The 18847-nt window shown below is 47.0% G+C and overlaps 1 protein-coding gene across 5 annotated transcripts in view; it reads right to left on the bottom strand.

Annotated features, from left to right (window-relative positions):
* LOC125704650 (ADAMTS-like protein 1) overlaps nucleotides 1-11688 on the bottom strand; it is a 112173-nt gene extending 100485 nt beyond the window's left edge. For all 5 annotated transcript variants that reach the window (XM_048970528.1, XM_048970529.1, XM_048970530.1 and 2 more), the window contains exon 1: nucleotides 11447-11688. In XM_048970528.1, coding sequence (XP_048826485.1) covers nucleotides 11447-11509 — 63 coding nt within the window. In that variant the 5' untranslated portion in view covers nucleotides 11510-11688. The remainder of the gene's footprint in view (nucleotides 1-11446) is intronic.
* Nucleotides 11689-18847: the final 7159 nt, after the last annotated feature.

The following is an 18847-nucleotide window of genomic DNA, read 5'->3' as shown; positions in this document are numbered from 1 at the left end:
TTTGTAATTTCTGGACCAGAACTTTCTGCCTCTGGGAATCTGTCCTGGACAACTAAAAGTTCACTGACAGTCCCCAGCGGAAGAGAGTCATTAACCACAGACAGGAAGCACCACAGTGACCCTCTAATACCCAACCCAGCGGTGTCAGCCTGGGGGGTGCTTTTCTCAGATGGCTCCCCTCCCCACACCGGTCAGAAAGATAAACACAGATGAAGCCCAGGGTGGCTGGGATGGTGAAAGATGAACGACACCAATAAAACAACTGGGAAAATGAGCCGAGCATGTGACGCACTGAGGGAAGTGAACAAAAACAGGCAGGTTTGTGCTTTAAAATCTGCATCATTGCCCTGGACACCTGGAGTGGTCACATGACTTTACTTTCAGCCGAGGACAATGCTCAAAACTTCCTTTACCTCATACAAAAAAAAATAAATGTCTAAATGAGCCATAACAAAACATCAGTCATTAAAATTAGAGTGAACTTTCATATTGAAATGACGTTCCAACAGGAAGTAAGTAACAGGAAACATGGAAGAAGAAAAAAAGCGTGGTGGGCAGCTAAAGTGGGACGAAGGCAGGAAGAGGATGCAACAGCAATGAGAGCTGGTGACCAGCAGGAGGATGCAATGCTAACGACAGCTAGCGCCTACCTCCTGGCCAGGGCTGCCAATTTGGCCAACTGTTTGGCTTGACATTTTCAATTAGAGACAAGTCTGCACACACATGCACACGCATTTACATGCATGCAACAGCTTTATTACCTTGTAAATCACCTGTAGGGTTTGCAAATGACCCCACTGCTTTTGGTTTTAGGTGTAGGATGGAATGATATAGATTTGTCGTAAGATTTCTTGCGTGAGAGACTGAAAGCGTGAGTTTTCCAGGGCTTGTTTTCCATTGGTCAGTGAGGACTCCCATGCATGAGACCCAGCCCATGGCTGATAAATGACACTGGGCAGTAATAGGCACAGTGACAGATACATAAAGCCCTTCTGATGGTTAACTCTGCCAACCAAATACCCATCAGAGGGCAGAGAATGCGAGGACTAAAGTGCCGTGACTCTAATGACTGGAACGGATTATTCCGGAATGAACAAACACACGCACGTGAGGCACACGCACGGGCAGGCACGCACAAACGGCAACAGACACATACACACACGGAATTCTGGGAGCTAAGAAGCATGTAGAGAAGCATGCAGACGATGGGCCTGTCCTTACCTGAATCGCCACGAGCACAATCCCAAACAAAAACACGGCGAATCGGATCTGGAGTCCCGTTCTGTCCAGGAGACAAGCACCTTGACAGAGTCACCATGTAAAGACTCCCGAGACTGACTGTGACTGCGGATTACCAGCGAGTCAGTGACCTTTTAAACCCACGTTCACTTCTACCCTTAGAAAGTATGGGGCAGAGGCGAGAGCAGAAATAATCCAGCGCGAGAATACAGGAGACTGTTGTGCATGCCAACACACGCTATCGCCAAAGGCATCACATTAAACCACTTTGCACAACAAGAAAAGGATGCTCCAAGAATCATTAGAAAAAAAATGAAATAATTAGTCTCAGTGGGCTAGTTTAAATGTACACATATGAGCACACTGAGATATTTTATTGGGTGCCATTCAAAGTTAGGATCGGAGAACTGGTAATTCTGGAAAATGGTTGGATGAAGCATTCAAGGAAACAGCGTCAGGGGTTAGGGACTGTCAACACTCCACCTGTCAGCTAATCAAAGGGCAATGCACCCTGACAATCTCTACCTTGCCAGCGCCAAAAGAGGAAGCTACCAGCCGCCTGGCACGATTCCTGGTGCCGTGTCACCTGTCAGTGACTCGAGCAAGGAGCCGCAAAGAAGCAGCCAGCAGAATGAGGCACGTCTGACAAGCAATCCGGAGAAGAAATGTCAATGAGATTATAAAATGTGTCGCCTAGGAGCCGATGTGGCCTGGGCTTCTGAATCTACTGGGACAGGTGTCGAGTTTCAGCATCTCCCTAAAGTCCACCCCATCTGCTAAATGTTTATGGGTGTCTTATCAGCAGAGAGATTCAGTGACTCCCTCAGGGACGGCACACCGTGATTCCTTCCGTCGGTCACAGAAGACACAGGGGATGTCGTCTCACGCAACGTCTACTTCTTCCATACACCCATGAAGCCCACAAAGTCCAGCTGCTCAAATTGTCAATCTAAGCAGATATTTTCTGGAGCGAATACAAATCAAGCACGTCGCCCTCTGGTCACTAATTTCAGCCCTTGGCTTCCCAGTATCCGTTGTTCTTCCCTCTACAGGAAACACCCTCCACCCCAACCCGATGCAACGAAAGCGAGAGAATCCAACAAACTGATGAAGCGGGACAGTGGCGATGAAGGGACTGTGAAGACATGGGGGTATAAAGCTGAACAGGTGAATATCCCGAGCGGCGAGAATGTGATTCACACATCCACTGGCCAGGAAATTCTTAAAATGTGCCAGTGAAGATGAGATTCCATTCCGTTCCATTCCATCCTATTCTCAGGCATGCTGGGGTGGGTGGTCCACAGCTACAGCAGCCGGGAGGATGTGAACGGAGGCCAAAGCAGATCAGCTCCATCTCCGGAAAGACAGTGGCAGCCAGGGTGTGAGCTGCAAGTTCAGAGAGAGATAACGGTGATGGACGAGTCCAACCCTAGTCCAGGTATTGTGAATGAAAACAAAGCATTTCCAGAGGCATATCTGGTGGAAAGATGAGGCTTCTGGCCCAGAACTGAGGCAGCAGGGAATAAAGCAGCACTTCAGAACTGCATGCGTGTGGGCCCAGTTTCTTAAAGTGACTGTGACCCACCCCAGGCAGTTATAAAATCAACAGAACTTGGAGGCCACACTTTAACCAACGGGACCTCTCACATGACGTTATATGAAGTGTCAGCAGTCACACATGGTGAAATTGACAACTGAGTACACTACACAAATAAATCAATCAACTGGTAGCATGACAGGAAATGTATAAATTATGCAGGGTCTTTTATCCATTAGGTCGCCACTGGGACCGAAGTAACAGGAACGAGGAAGCACTCAAGTGATAGCAGACATCTCAGTAGGCCTCGTTGATGACCCACCAGCTGTTCTGACTCATAAGGTGTTACTGCTCTGGGTGGACACCAGGCAGTACCCAGACAGCCTGGCACCGCCAGCCTTGATAAGAGACAGCTTGGCATCCTTGTTCGAGTCTCCAGCCCTCCAACTTAGGGCCATGGATGACTCCCATCCATACTGTCAGGAGCCTTGGCATCATCAGCTCTCTTAGCCCCCTCCCCTCCCCCGCCCCCGCCATGGGCAATGTTCAAGAACTCTGCTATAACTGTCAGGCCGTGCTCGCTAAACGTGATGTATCAGCTTTCAGGGAAGTGTAACGATGCAATCCTTAGCTGGCATGAAAAAAAAACACCTCCTTCAGCCCAAGCAAGTTGTAAGCATTAAAAACAGCCTTACGTTTCAGAAAGAAAAATCTAAATCACTTGCCATTGAGGGCAAAGTCTAGGATTACATGTGCACGCACCTTGTGGGGAGGGAAAAAATGCTAATTACAGGCTAAGGGATCACGCATCTAATGTTTTCCTGACGTGGTGGCACATTCTGAAAATTCCCAACGCGATGTCGACACGTTCGCGTCCAGCTTTTGTTTTGACATTTAAAAGAGGAGCTTGGAGGACGACGCCCTCGCTGGAATCCCTTGAGAGGCCCTCAAAACCAGGAACGCTGAGTCTCCCCAGGTACAGGAACGGCCTGCCGGGTCACGTGGCCCGGGATTTGTAACATTTTCCTAAATAGTCTCTGCCATGCCACCGCATAAAAATCAGACAGGACATTCCCACGCGACAGCAGGCTTTCCCTCCTTACAAGGCCAGTCAATCGGCACGGTGGATAAAACTGGCTGTGCTCTAGCTGTGAAGCTACAGGGGGCTTCCAGGCGCCTGTACAGAAAGAATTGAACCCAGCGAAAGTGTTTAGCTAAGCATATTAAACGATTCGAATTGGCAGGGAGTGAGACTTTGACAATGGTCATGCCCCAGGCTAATATGCATGTCGCTCCTCCAGGCTTTTATGTTTGCACACTCGTACACATTTTAAAGGCCTTCAGGTAATTATTTCAGGCCCGACGAACACAATGATGTTGCTCCTCAGCAACTAGTTACACATCGATTATCACAAGTTATAATTGCAAGTTGCTATCAAAGGGCTAGCTGAGGAGCTCTTGAATGTCACTCGGTTTACTTTGTGGGCCCGGCCAATAGAACAAGGAGGTGAGGTGGAGGGGCGTGTCAGAGCTCAACGGCACTCTCCTATTGGATGGTGCAAAATGAGTGCTGGAAACACTGTGGCTAATTGGAGATTCTGAGACAAAGGCCCGCCCTCCATTACGACGTGGTAATGCTGGCCCCCTTATCGACACGCTCCCCCTTCCCCCATCCCTTTGCCCCTGTGGCACAGGTTCCCCAGTCCCCAGAGGCCATAGCGGTGGTACCAATTACCTCACCAGTGAGACCACCAGCATCAAGGGCCAGATTAAAAGGCCCTTCTTTGTACCTCAGCCACACAAAGATCAAGAAAAGGAAAAAAAAAATAATAAAGTTTTACATGTATTTCATGTCACTAAATAGCAAATATCTTTCAGACATCGCATCAAGCTCTGAAGCTGATTGTGGAGAACAGGTAGAGTTACCAAACAGGTTAGAACATGCAGCACGTGGACAACAGCGGGTTAATCGGGTGATAAGCGGCTTTCTGCACTTCCCAGACTTAAAGAATGTCCCCTGCCTGATCGGAGACTGTGGCAGTCTTAGCTGGGGGGTGGAGGAGTGATATTTCACAGCGGGCTATGCCAAGAGGCACACATTCCAGGCTGATACGTATTATGTGCCTTTTTAACAGCGAAAGATAACTATCAGAGCTGAGCTGAGCTGCTTCTCTGAACAGGAATAAAAGCTCGAGATAGATTTAAAAATAAAAACAAAGCAATCTAATTAGCCTGTGGATAATTCATCCAGGCGACAAAGCACAGTGTTCTACAGATCATCCCCGAGCTTTTAATTACACTGAGCATTTTGTGAGATTGCAAACAAACTTTTGATGGATATTGAGCTTTCTGGATGATGAAACTGGCTTCTGAAAAGCAACCGCGACTGTGAAACACTTAATACCAGCAAAAGTTCTGTGGTCTACGGAGACCATATGGCTGGGCCAGTGAAATATGAGGGGAAATGCAATTCACAACACAGAGGCTGAACATGGTTCGGGGTCAAAATCTCGCACACATTTTTGGAGCCCGAAGACCAAAGATATGCCAATCTACAGCCATCTCACCAGGGGCTATTCTAGGATATATTTTTTTAAATGGGAGCATAAAAAGGGCAGTAATTTATATACTGAAGCCAACCTTATCATTAGCCAATAACATGTTTTCAATCGCTGAGTGACAAGGAAGGGGCACTCTGGGAGCCAATCAGCTTTCAGCTGGGTGCCAGTGCCCCTGTGGTCCCGCCCCAGCATACACCCCTCCATCTCTCCCACTTATTATGAAAGACCTTCTCACATGGCCCAGCCAACATGGACTCAAGACCACCATCCTGCTTGCGCCAATGTCAATCCCATTCCGAGGAAGCGGCGGTAATGACGCGCAGATACAGAACATAGACGTCTCCACCTCTACTGTCCCATGAATGAACATATCCAGAAGATTCAGACCAATGGCGTTGAAGCCCGGTCCTCAGGGGCTACGGGCCAGTGCTGGATTTCATTCCACATTGTTTAAGCTAATTATTTGGACATCAAGTCTCCCATGCCAGGTGTTTCAGGTTTAAGTCATGCTCTAAATAAAATGGGTCTCGAAAAAACTGCACGACCTTCTCGACAAGAGAACCTGGGTCTAGTCCCTCAGACGACAGTGGGGTCTACAGAGATGAGGCAGGGTTACAGCAGCCCAAGGAGAGGTGAGGAGAGAATAGAAGGGGTCAAACTACCACAGCCACTTGACCATTCAGTACAGGAAGATGGGAGTCTCTAGAGAAAATTAGGACGACGGAAAAAGTTATTAATCCCTGGTTTTAATTAATTTTGGGCTTTTCTGCTTCCCACCCAGGTCCTCTGCTAGTCAGGCTACCGCTAATGCAGTGACATCTTTCACTGTCTGCAGTGCATCTCTCTGAAAACAGAAGCTACTTCCACTCCAAGCCGTCTTCCGTCTGCAGACATTTTGCTGCCGTAAAGCTTGTTCTATATTGGGCATATGAATGTGATCCACATTCTTTCCTATTGTCAATTAGCGCCTTCGCTCACGTAAATAGCTCTCATCCCTCTCTAGCGAGAGCGCTCTACTGAGCTTTCACAACTGCGGTACCCAGGGGGGGGCGCAGAGGACCTGGTGAGCCACGGTGATGTGGGTGGATTGGGGGGGGGGCGACAAGGAGGGTGGGAGTTGGGGTGGCTCATGTGTGTTTTATTAGAAGGTGTGCATGCGGGTTGCACGGAGCACGAGTGAGATAGGAACGCAAAGGGTTATGGGAGCCGACATGTATGAAAGATTATTCCGGAGGCTCACAGCATGTTGCACGTGTGTGTGGAGGGGGGAGGTTTGGATACAGAAAGCAGCGGATGGGTGGGCCTGTGTTAGGTCTGGGTGGGCCTGTGTTAGGTCTGGGTGGGTCTGTGTTAGGTCTGGGTGGGCCTGTGTTAGGTCTGGGTGGGTCTGTGTTAGGTCTGGGTGGGCCTGTGTTAGGTCTGGGTGGGCCTGTGTTAGGTCTGGGTGGGCCTGTGTTAGGTCTGGGTGGGCCTGTGTTAGGTCTGGGTGGGCCTGTGTTAGGTCTGGGTGGGTCTGAATGAAGCACAACGCATGTTTTCTTGGCCAGGCTTATACTCTTACAATATGGTGACAAGCAGGGTGAAACCCATACAGAAGTATAGGTGGGAGTGAACATAACGTCAGTCAGCAAACATAAGAGAGTAAGTTTTGAATATTAGTATTAGTCATAATATGTGTTAATAATACATAATTATAAGAATTCCCAAGACAAAACAGCTCACATTCAATGTAATTAGTGAAAATTTAAATTAACTAATGTACTATTAATTTTTTTTATATATATATTCTGAGTGGGTGGAGGTTCCCCAAAAGATCAATATATACCATAATTTTATATAAATCTGTGAATGCAATAAAAAAAACAAGACTTTTTTGTAGCTATTTTGTATGAAGATGTAATTACAAATCTGTGTGTGTGTGTGTGTGTGTGAGAGAGAGAGAGAGAGAGAGAGAGAGAGACAATAGGAAGGTCATCAGGCTTCCACACTTCCTTTCACTCAGGAGCCCCTTCCTCATCCCCTTCCTGCCCCCACCCTGCCCTGCGCTCTGCCCTCTGTCATCTTCTATCCTTCCCCCTCTCCCTTCCCAAAAGCACATGGAGGATTTTATTCATGGGAATCATCTCCGATCCCGCGCAGCGACGCTGGCATCAGTCCGTCAACATCCTTTCTTTGCGGGGCGTTGAGAGGGCTTAGACCGCCCATCACCGGAGTACAGCCCCCCTCCCCCCACACCCACAGACCCACCACTGGCATTCTTAGACTCGGGGAGAGCATCCAGGGTCACAATCTGCAGACCAGATGAAGAGCCAATGAGATATGGTCTGACAACAAAGAAGAAAACACACACCAAAAAAAAAATTAAGTGAAACAAATATTATTCCCTACAGTGGAGACAACAAATGGAAACTCCCCACATCGACATGCCAGAAATACAATTATGTCGCTTTACAGTCATAAGGCACACTGACTTTATCAAACTTTGAAACACCATGTTTTAGGTGCTTAAGAGGCTTAAACAACAGGCACCTGTGGGGACACTGCAGGACAGGGGACATGCGCAGGCTGAGTGCGCCTGTTCCATCACGGCATGTGAGATGGGGGCAACTGGGCCACCGCTGGCAAAACTCGCTGCAGCTGCAGTGCCACCTACTGGCCAGAAGAGAGGTGGAGTTCCGCGGCAACACAGTCGCATTACCTTGCGGCCGCGGAACACACGCCTCCTCCTTACCTTTTGGGCTGCAGAGAGAAATGCGACACCACTGCCTTTCACAGGTCCCGGCCATTGGCCTACAAGGCGGCATGCGAGTTTTGTCCAGCCTTATCCGTATCCCGAGTCACTAAGCTGTTGCTGGAATACGCAGAGCTCTGATTGCTGCATTCTAGCTCACAGTCACCAACTTAACCTGTTGTGTCCTTTCTTCCCAATCGCGCCCTTGATAACAGCGATAATGAATAAAAACAATGTCCTTTCCCATGTACCCTGTTACCGCTTGAGCCCTAACCCGGGACTCTCTATCGGGTAAGAGGTGAAGGCATTTGCCTGCCCTCGGATACCCAGGACAGCCTGGCCGCGTCCCATCCACCGAGTTGGACTCCGAATCTGACAGTACGGATAAACGCATGGGGCTTTGACCTACCCGCTCTGCACGCTCCCACCAACATTACCCAGCTTGCCTGCCAACACCACCACAAATTCAAAGGCAGGGTGCTTGGGGAGGGACGGGGGGGGCGGGGGGGTGACTCTGTGAACCCAGAAAGCGAAGACTTCCATAAGAGACACGCCTCGTGTGGCACTGAAAGTGCTTCTTTCGTTCTTATTCCGATTGGGCCCAGATGTGACCAATGAGTAGAGTTTCAGGAGTTTAGCAACTTTAACTGGAAACACTCAGTCTTGTTAACGTGCGCCAAACCGGCTCTCCCTGCCAAAACCAGATGCTTTGGACATTTTTTTTTTGCACTGAGACCCTCTAAAACGACACACACCCACCCCTCCTTCTCTACTGCAGAAATCTGCAATTAAACGCCCTAATAGGATCTCTCAAGGGAGATTTTATGGATGATGTAGGGCCAGGAAACGAGAACAATGTCAAGCACCGAAGTGAATCCCGTCACAAGGGCGGAAATATTTGTTTCCCTCTCAACAGCTTCCAAAAAAAAAAAAGAGAGAAAAAAAAATCACTCCAGGTCCCATCCTGTTCGAGTACAAACGTACGAGACTCCAGGGCACTGAAGAAGAGGTCAAGATGGTCGTTATCAGCATACGCTCAATCAAGAAAGACACAAGGATCATGTCTGGCGTCTGATGTCATCTGGGTCAAACAGAGGCATTTCAGGAGACCTAGCTGGTCGTTTTTCCGCTTTGCAGATTAATGTCAAACGTGGCGGATTTAACCGGCGACAGTGAAGCTGGTCACGGGAGGTCATGTGGGGTTTATACAAGAGTCAGGAAACCAGAACTAATCTGTCATTGATGCAACAGTCTTCACAGCGTCTTCTACTTTTGACATCATCCCCTGTGGATGCTAAAGTGAGTTCCTCTGTTTAGTATAAATAAATGCATGCCCATCTGCTATAGAAGCATAACTCATTTTTTTAATGGAAGCTTGAGAGAGGTTGATCCTGTCCGGATGCAGAGAGATTTAAGAGTAACAAGAGTGGAAGAAAAAAAACAAACACAGGCCCCGCCCCTTGCTAGGTATCCGCCTTGGCACTACACTGACCTCATCACTCCTGGTAGCGTCAGGAAATGACGCTTCACTGGGCCGAACCTGGTCACTAGGCTTGCCCACCCAGCAGACACCCGTACGGGGGGCTTTTTCAGCCTGAGCTCATTTAGGAGGATTTGCCGCTCTGTGAAGTTGGAGAGGGTTTGTGGGGTGTGTGTGTGTGGGGGGGGAGCAGTTGGCATGCAGTTTGTCGCTAAACGAGATCCTTCAAGAATCATCCAGAAATGCCATTATGCCGCTATGCCTTGGACAAAGAGACGACTATTCATTCCCTGTGGACCATTAAATGTTTGTAGCAACAGGCCCTCCAACAAGCCCCCCACCCCCGCCAGCCCAAGACCCCCACAACTACCCGCTACACATCCCGCAATCCCAAGATAGAAAGGTAATGATTTTTCCCTCCACTGGCTCCTCTGAGTGAAGAATATATGAAAAGATTCAGTCAGACCAGGGGGACATTTGATGGCAACGAAAAATTGCTCGGCTATTGTCCCTATACAGGACCCCCACAGTGCCAGCCTTTGAAGTGGCCAACGAACAGAGTTATCCAAGAACTAGTGAAGTTCTTTTCAAGAGTCGTCAGGCACTGGTGCACAGCATTCAGCTTCACTGGCTATCCAGCTTCCCAGCCGCGTGGCGATGGGCTGGGGGTGCTGACGACCCGCCCCCCAAAGAAAAAAAAGTTTAGTCAGGGCATTACAGAAGCTTTGCAGTTTTCAGGCTTGATATTAAATCGCCATAAATGCTCCATCTACCATCCCACACAAACCGCAGCTGCCAAACCAGGATAAACACCAAACACTGAACCTATTATCAGAAATCACTGGTTGAGCCGCAGTGGTATAAGCGCACCTCCAAAAGTCCGAGAGTTGCCCTACACCCTCCCTGTGGGCACACATCTCCTGTGCTCCTGTCTAGACTTGGCGAAAATACCAGCAGCTCTGGCAGCGTCCGTGTTGCTCTGTGAGCGCCGTTTAAATGTGGAGTAATATGACGTCTCTGTAACCGGGTAGCTGCACCAGCCCTCTACGTGCCATCCAGGCACGAACGTCAGCAGTGGTGAAACTATGCAGGATGATGAAGGTCCAGCATACCTCCGCTCTTCTCATCGGCGCTGCCAGCCCCATCCTGGCCGGCCACCAGCTGCGACTCGTTGCCCCCACCCACACCGGGCATCTCATGAGCTGCTGGTGCACACGCAGTACCGCTAAACAGCCGCTACAGTGCATGTAAGATAAAGCGCGCGTACCGAGTAACACTGGTCATACGGTTTCGATGGGCGCTTACTTGTTCAGCAGTTTTATGAGCGCAACCTGTACACCAAGGAAATATAGACACGCGTGTCTGGTGAAATGGGGATCTCTGCACATCGCACACCAATAATAAGTATAATAGTTATAGTTATTTTTTACTTTATTCGAACAGCATGAAGCGATTACAGAGGAGTTTGCAGTACAGATGCATGATCGCACTGTGAAACATGGGAATTCAGTCCAGGGCTACGACAGATTAAATTTGACAGTTGTTAATAACTATACTCCTACCGAGACGATTAAGCAAACAGATTTCATTTTAAAAAGTTTAATAATAACAGGTGCTTAAAATGTTATATTTAATAAATGCATCATTTATTAATAGCATTATCAATTATATTAATAATATTTGCGATGTATATGCGCACCAATACATTAGTTATGAGAAACAAATTAAATTAGTATTTCAGTTACAGTAAACTATTACTGCCATTCATTTTACCCCATATACAAATAATAAGCGGCAGATTTATAACACAGAAGGTTTAATTCTGTCATTAAAATAAATGATTAAAATGAACACCGCACCATACACCAGAGTAAGTTTTGGCGGTGAGCATTTCTTACCTTAAACAGCAAGGCGAAGGACAGCAAGAAAACCCACGCTGCGTTGCGGATCTCAGTTGCCATCTCTCCAGTTGCCAGTTTCAGCCGGGTGGTATTGTTAATAAGGAGTCTAATTCAATTTCAGGGGTGGGAAGAGCCCCCGAAACTGTGATGCACGACTCTACCTTTAAAGCACTCTGCCGCTCCACAACAGCGATCGAATGGGTTTGTTTTTAATGACATGACACCGCATGCTTGCTTCCCAAGAGTTTTGTACCCGAAGAACACGTTGTTGCTAAATTTATGTTTGCATACCATGCGTGCGTCAGTGACGGGGCTCTCCCACCTTGCATTCTTAAAGAAACAGAATCTTTTTGCCGACCCTTTCCCTGTTTTGGCAGAAATTACACGCTAATACTACTAATTTTTTTTATTACATGGCGCTAATCTACAAGCCTGCATTAAAAAAAAAAACAGTCAATACTCTAAATTGCTGAGGGAACCGAGCAACTTCAGCGACCAATTAACAGATGTCTTGCGTGCCCCGTATTTAACCGGCAAATTCCCATTCATTTTCCGACGGTTTCCTCCGGCTAATCCAGAAAGCGTTTACTCATCAGTCATCTGCGTATGAAGTGGAAATTCAGCGCAGGGAGATGCCGAGAAGCAGACTCCTTTTTATAAGACAAACACACCAGGTCACACAATAAGAATGTAAGATGTAAGTTAGTAATTAAGATGTTTTATTTTCCTGTCCTTCCTATAGGTTGTTGTTTCTTGTTCAACACGGTACTATTTATATACTTTTTAACACCAGTGGTTCTTTGAAATATATTGATACTTTTTAAATGCACACATGGAAATGTCATTATCGCAGCTACAAAGGGGCGAGATGCTCTTAGAGCGAGTAAAAGGGTTCAGGCATGTGAGGTATTAACTGACTGAACTATCGTCTGACATTGGAGGCTGAATCCAGCCCCGATCTCAATTAACAGGGCAAACGGAGGAATGTAAACATTCACCTGTGGAAGAAAAATGGAATTGTTCCATTTCTACTGCAGGGGCAAATCGTGAGTCGCAATCACGTCCTGGGCGACATGCCCAATCGGGCTGCGCATGAAAAAGCCCGCTGTTTACGGGAGACGAGGAATCTGGAAGCCGCTCGTCAAAGCTTGACCCTGGGGACCGGGAGGAGAGAGCTCAGGATCGCATGCACTTCGTTACGCTAATGCGCATGCGTATATACCTCGCGTCCGGGGGGGCTCGGCGGCGGGTGGCCTGGCTCTCACAATGAGGGGTCTTTTTTACTTAGATGTTGAAAGTATGCTCAGATGCCACCAGCAATATGGCAAAAAGACCCCTAGTGGAAATTCCAGTGGAATCTTCCAGAGTTCAGAGTTTTCAGGCGGTGTTAAATGGGCTTTTGGACAGTAATCCACAATTCTTTATGCATTAAATGTGCTGTTCTAGGTTAAAATTATTTTATTACTGTACCTGTAGGTCTACAGATAAATACAATGCACAGTACTGTTTCAGTCTTGTTAATCTGCCCAAAAACCCATTAACAACCAAGGCAATAGTGCTTCCAACTGGAATTTCCCCAAAGGATGACCCGTGAATGCATATTCAGGGACTGAGACTGAAAATGAAGCGAGGCTGGGATTTGCTGCGTAGCCTCTCTGTGTGAAGTTAAAACACGGGTTGCAGTAAATTGCACTTTTAATGCTTTGTGGGGTTATTTTTTTTCTGAATTAATTTCTACTGCAAAGGCTGGAGGGGTTGTAGAGTTGATTGAAGCTGGATCGTTGTGTGTTCAAAACTATAGCGTGTTGCTTCACATTTATTTCGTAGAGGGAATGTATGTGATAATCAAAGGATGGATTACATTACGAAATCGTAGGTATTGTGTGTAAATTTACCCTCATCTGAACCCTTGTGGTCTTTTACCAGCTAACAACAAAGCATTGCTTTTGACATAATGAGGCATGGTTCCATGGGGGAACTGCCAAGCATTGTGGGTAATGTGCTGTTTTTGGGGTCTGCTGATGTTAATGCTGTTCCCTGTGTATTACAGTGATGGGTTAAGGACCAGGCAGTTTCTAGGGTAGCTAGCTAATGGCACTGTGAAAGCAAAGCATTGTGGGAAATCGACTTGCCCAACTTAATGATTGCCAACAAAATGCCCTCATGCAGTCTTCACGCTTTTGCACGTCAGCCAGTAATATCACCATAGAAGGTCATGCTGTCTGTCTTCTAAAAATCTCAAATTTTACAGCAGCTCATTTTCGCCACTGGAAATATTCTGCACTAATTCACCCACACCCAGACCCCAGGGGCAACAACTGTAGCCTCCAGCTGCATTTTCCGTCTCTCGTTTATGCCATCTAACAAAACAAAAATATAGTGGCGTAATTTGCCAGGGTGAGTTCAACAGTTAGCTGCCGGTCAACCAGGCTCTTGGGAGTTTTACTTGCACAAAAATAAAACGAAAAACGATTGGTTCAGAGAGATAACCAGTCACATTGTAGACATCTGATTGGTTGGTCCCACCTCCTGTAGTTGCTTGAACCCACATCTGCTACAATCTGATTGGTTATCTCTCTGCAACAATTTTCCCGCTTGGTCCCTCGTAGTTCAGCTCACCACCCTGCTGGAGACGGTGAAGTGGTAATAACGACATGAACATCAATCCCCGGCCTGATCAGTCAGTAATCTGCAGGCCAGCCTGGAGCCTCCTTGGCCTGATTTGGGTAAGTACTCCAAGTAATGAAGCAATATTCAGCTGACCACATAACATCCTCCTTTCCTCCTCAGGGGTCAGAAGTAATATGCATCGTTTTAATTTTTTAACATGTGTTGCGTTATTGGCTAGCGATTTCCCCAAACACATCTGAAACGAAGCTGACTCTCCTCAAATCTCAGACAGTCACATTCCTTTCAGACAAATATCACCATTCTAACTGTATCCAGTTCTTAATAGTCCGGGGGGAGTATCAGCTTTTGACAAGGCAGGGATCCGGAACATTCTACTGAGAGGCAAGTGCCTGAAAAAGAATCAGAGAAGGAACAAAAGCTGTCAATGCTGGGAACCCACTGGTCCATTGTAACAGCAAGGCTCCAGCAAGAGGAACTGGCAGTGGGGACATTAGTAACAGTTGGGGGGAACTCAATATATGAGTATCGCTTTCACATACAGCTGCCGGGCGGTCAATAAGTAAACCTGCATATTGAACTAGAGCAGAAAGGAACAGTATCCGAGATCCAGCTCCGACTCCGCTGGAAGACATATATAATTGATGGTTTTCATTGCTCTGGTTGGACAATTGGGCCCCCTCTCGGGCTCCAAGGGGCTGGCCGGGGCCTTGGCTGTGTCCTGCTCTCCCTCTTCGGCTGTGTCCTGCTCTCCCTCTTCGGCTGTGTCCTGCTCTCCCTCTTCGGCTGTGTCCTGCTCTCCCTCTTCGGCTGTGTCCTGCTCTCCCTCTTCGGGCTGTGTCCTGCTCTCCCTCTTCGGCTGTGTCCTGCTCTCCCTCTTCGGGCTGTGTCCTGCTCTCCCTCTTCAGCTGTGTCCTGCTCTCCCTTTTCGGGCTGTGTCCTGCTCTCCCTCTTTGGCTGTGTCCTGCTCTCCCTCTTCGGGCTGTGTCCTGCTCTCCCTCTTTGGCTGTGTCCTGCTCTCCCTCTTCGGGCTGTGTCCTGCTCTCCCTCTTCGGGCTGTGTCCTGCTCTCCCTCTTCGGCTGTGTCCTGCTCTCCCTCTTCAGGCTGTGTCCTGCTCTCCCTCTTCGGGCTGTGTCTTGCTCTCCTTCTTCGGGCTGTGTCCTGCTCTCCCTCTTCGGGCTGTGTCCTTCTCTCCCTCTTCGGGCTGTGTCCTGCTCTCCTTCTTCGGGCTGTGTCCTGCTCTCCCTCTTCGGGCTGTGTCCTGCTCTCCCTCTTCGGGCTGTGTCCTTCTCTCCCTCTTCGGGCTGTGACCTGCTCTCCCTCTTCGGGCTGTGCCCTGAGTCTGACTGCCACTGCACCTCACTGTTTCACGACCAGGCGTTAAGGACCTCGCAAACAGTACCTCGTTCCATTTTGAACCCCAGCCCAGAACCCCAGTTCCGCTAGGACATCCTGTAAGAATTGACCAGGTGGAAGTCTCTGACGTGTGCATCCTGCTAAGCCAGACACCTGTTCCTCAGCTCTCCTGGGAGTGACCTCAATCTGACCCTGCGAGCTGAGTGGAAAAGAAAGTTATTTGATGGGGGGGGGGGGGGGGTAATCAGGGGTGTGAAGGGTGGAGGGTCACAGCCTTTAGCCTGCTTGTCTTTCTCTTATTTTTTTAGTCTACAGCCTGATCACAACCTTGCTCCATGCTCCTTGCTCTTACTCAACACAGGTAACGTGGGCCAGTGCCAGAACGCTCCACACATAAAGGCCTAGAAAATAAAAAAACCGCAGCTCGAGTGGCATGTTTCCCACGTTGTTTTTGGCAACGACCTGCCCCCAGGTTCAGCTAACAAAGAGATTGTCTGTCTGGACGTCCAAAGAGACCCTCGTACAAAAAACTTTTCTAATTCCTCTTAAGTGTCTTTTTAAGCAGCTGTTTTCTGTAAACACTGGTCCTGCCCCTGAACTCGGATTCAGATCCTTCCCAATTATTTCATAATCGCCAGGGCTGTCTGGTTGTCAGCAACAGTGGCCCAAAATACTGCAGCAAATATCTGCCCCCCGCCAGCCAGCACAAACAGCATCTCGGTAATCCCGCCCGCCCCCCACCCTCCCGCACTCCCACTTCCCACCAGTCGCCTCAACCCCTCTCCCAAGCCCCCCCCCCCCCCCCCCCCCGGAAGCCGGCTCGTAACTCTGAGGCCAGCCTTGTGTGATGGAATATTGTCAAAACATTGGGCCCATCGAATACACATTTAATAGTTGCTGGGGGGTTGAATATGATCATGCCACAGCTTAAGTGGCACTGTCATCGTACCCGGGCTTTGCCAAGTAACCAGGTCCATTTGCACCGGCCTCCAAGGGCCTCTCCTGCAATGAATACAATCAAACCCTCTGCTCCTATTGCGAGACACTGCTTCATTTCATTCTGAAACTTACCTTTCCTATGTAATCACTTGATTTGAACGAATAACTTTGTGTAACTAAACACGGGTTCGGTTTCATTCAATAATTTTTACATGCAATCTGAGCCACACACGGATTCACTCGCATTTAAAATCGTTAAGAAAATTAGAAGCTCATTTCCATTGTGCTGCTCTAGGTTCCACGTAGAGGCAGAAATAGCTTACTGATATGGTGTATAAATATTATTGCGCTTGATTTGTTTAAACAAACTCAGGATCACAGTAATGGGAAACTGCGCTTGGAGAGAGGGTCCAAGAATGTGTTTAAATGCAAACTGGGGGGGTGGAATGGGAGGGGGTGTGTTCTGACAGCATTACACACAGGCAGTAGTTTATCGTTAGCTAAGCACAAGGGGGGGGGGGGTTGCATCGCGTAGCATGCATTTCATTTATAATTAAGGACAGTGTTGTTCTTGTTTAGCGACAGAAACTATGGGAGGAAGCTAAGGCGAGATGCAATGTGGTGATTAAGTACTCAGGTTCACAGTCTGTAGGTGGCTGGTTTGTGTTCCACAGTGGTCTTGCTGTAATAAGGTTCTCCATTATGACAGGTCACTGCCCATTTGTTTGGATCAGAACAGCGAGTAAATAATTTCTTAAAAATGCACACAGATCCACTGTCCTTGCACCCCAAAAGTAGTTCATGAAGTCATCTGAAGGAAACTGTTTTTAAAATGACATCAACTTTTAAAATGACTATAAATGGTAATGAAGTTTCATCATATTTCACCATCTTCCTGCCCATTTCTCCTCAAGGCTCGTCATGTGGACGCATTCTTGGATGGGAGCACAAACAGGTAGATGGAAGGTTAACTCTCCTTCACCTCAAAATGTAACAGCAGTCGTATTTGAGGCAGTAACTGTATATTTCCAAATATATCTCGTGGGGTTTAAACTGTCTTTCAGTGGAAAATAATATTACATTTTACTCTGCCTGGATCCTCTGATGACTGATCGGACACATGGTTCATTTCAAGCAGCTCACTTTGGCTTCTGATATATACCAAATCATTCAGAAATTCATATTTTCCAACAAATTTGTCTCTTTTCAGTGTACAAAAACTTGCCGTACTTTTGTATCCATTTATATTTGCGCACATTTATAATTTTAAATCCAGATTATCTCGTTGCTCTTTAAATAAATCATTATTCTATGTAATACGAATTTGATGGTTCAACATGCCCGGCAATCTTTCCGTTGTTAAATCACACAACACCACTACAAAAAGCACGCAAATAATTTATGTCATTAACATTCTTCTGTATAGAGCTTGAATCACAACAAACTATTTTCAACCCGATTTCTCATTATTCTGCAAAAAAAAAAAATACGTCCCTTGCGTAATGACTGATGTATTTATTGTGTTACAGGGAACTAGACCAGGGAGTGTGCGTGTTTGTAAGAGGTCTGAGAGAGAGCGAGAGAGAGAGAGAGAGAGAGAGAGAGAGAGAGAGAGAGTATCTTCTCCTGGCAAAGCATCTGAGGAATTCGAATTATCAACGTTTAATTCAGGCTAATTTTTCCAAACATACCTGCAATATGCCCGCGGCTTTAAAGCGCTTTTTTTCTGCAAGATGATCCTCCAGTTTCTAATGACAACTACATGTGTAAAATGTAAATCAGGGCACAGCATGCCAGTACCGGCCACAAGGAATAGCTAGGATTTAATCTCAAATTGAAAGTGTATCCTTGCTCCTTGTCACCTGCATGCCATAGCCGAAGCTGTTCTTTCACATTTAGCTGCTAGCTGTTGCTGTATGTTTGATAAAGTCAAGGATTGTTGCCTGTTACTGTGACAGACTTACTAATTATACTGGTCTCATGATGGCAGTGTGAAGTGACGGGCACTGCAATCTAACCCTAATCCTTTTGCTATTTCTCTAATGACTTTGATGCACGTCCAAATGGATGGGGGGGGGTCCGGTTTAAAGTTTATTAACAACTTGCGCAATCACTTATCTATTTATTTAACAGATGCTCTCGCTGAATACACAACGACTCGCTACAGAAAGTAATTACAGGGGCTTTGTATGCCTGAGCATGCAGAGTGATTGTGTGTGGATTTTCAGTTTTTATTCATACGGGTCTGGACAGTATTATTCCAGTAATATCTTACATATTACATTTCATACATTAAGTAATAAGTTACTTTATTTAATTTTATTTCTTCATTCTACAGTGTTTATTTTTTTCATTGTACAACGTGTGTAAACATCGTAAAAATACCCACGAGTAGACCGAGTGTATACATTGTAATTTTGTAGTTTTGTGAATATTCATAAATTTTAAGCATATGTATATAAAAGATTTATATA

Source organism: Brienomyrus brachyistius, chromosome 12 (genome assembly GCF_023856365.1).
Source record: "Brienomyrus brachyistius isolate T26 chromosome 12, BBRACH_0.4, whole genome shotgun sequence".
Taxonomy (NCBI): domain Eukaryota; kingdom Metazoa; phylum Chordata; class Actinopteri; order Osteoglossiformes; family Mormyridae; genus Brienomyrus; species Brienomyrus brachyistius.
This window is presented reverse-complemented; position numbering and strand designations above follow the sequence as displayed.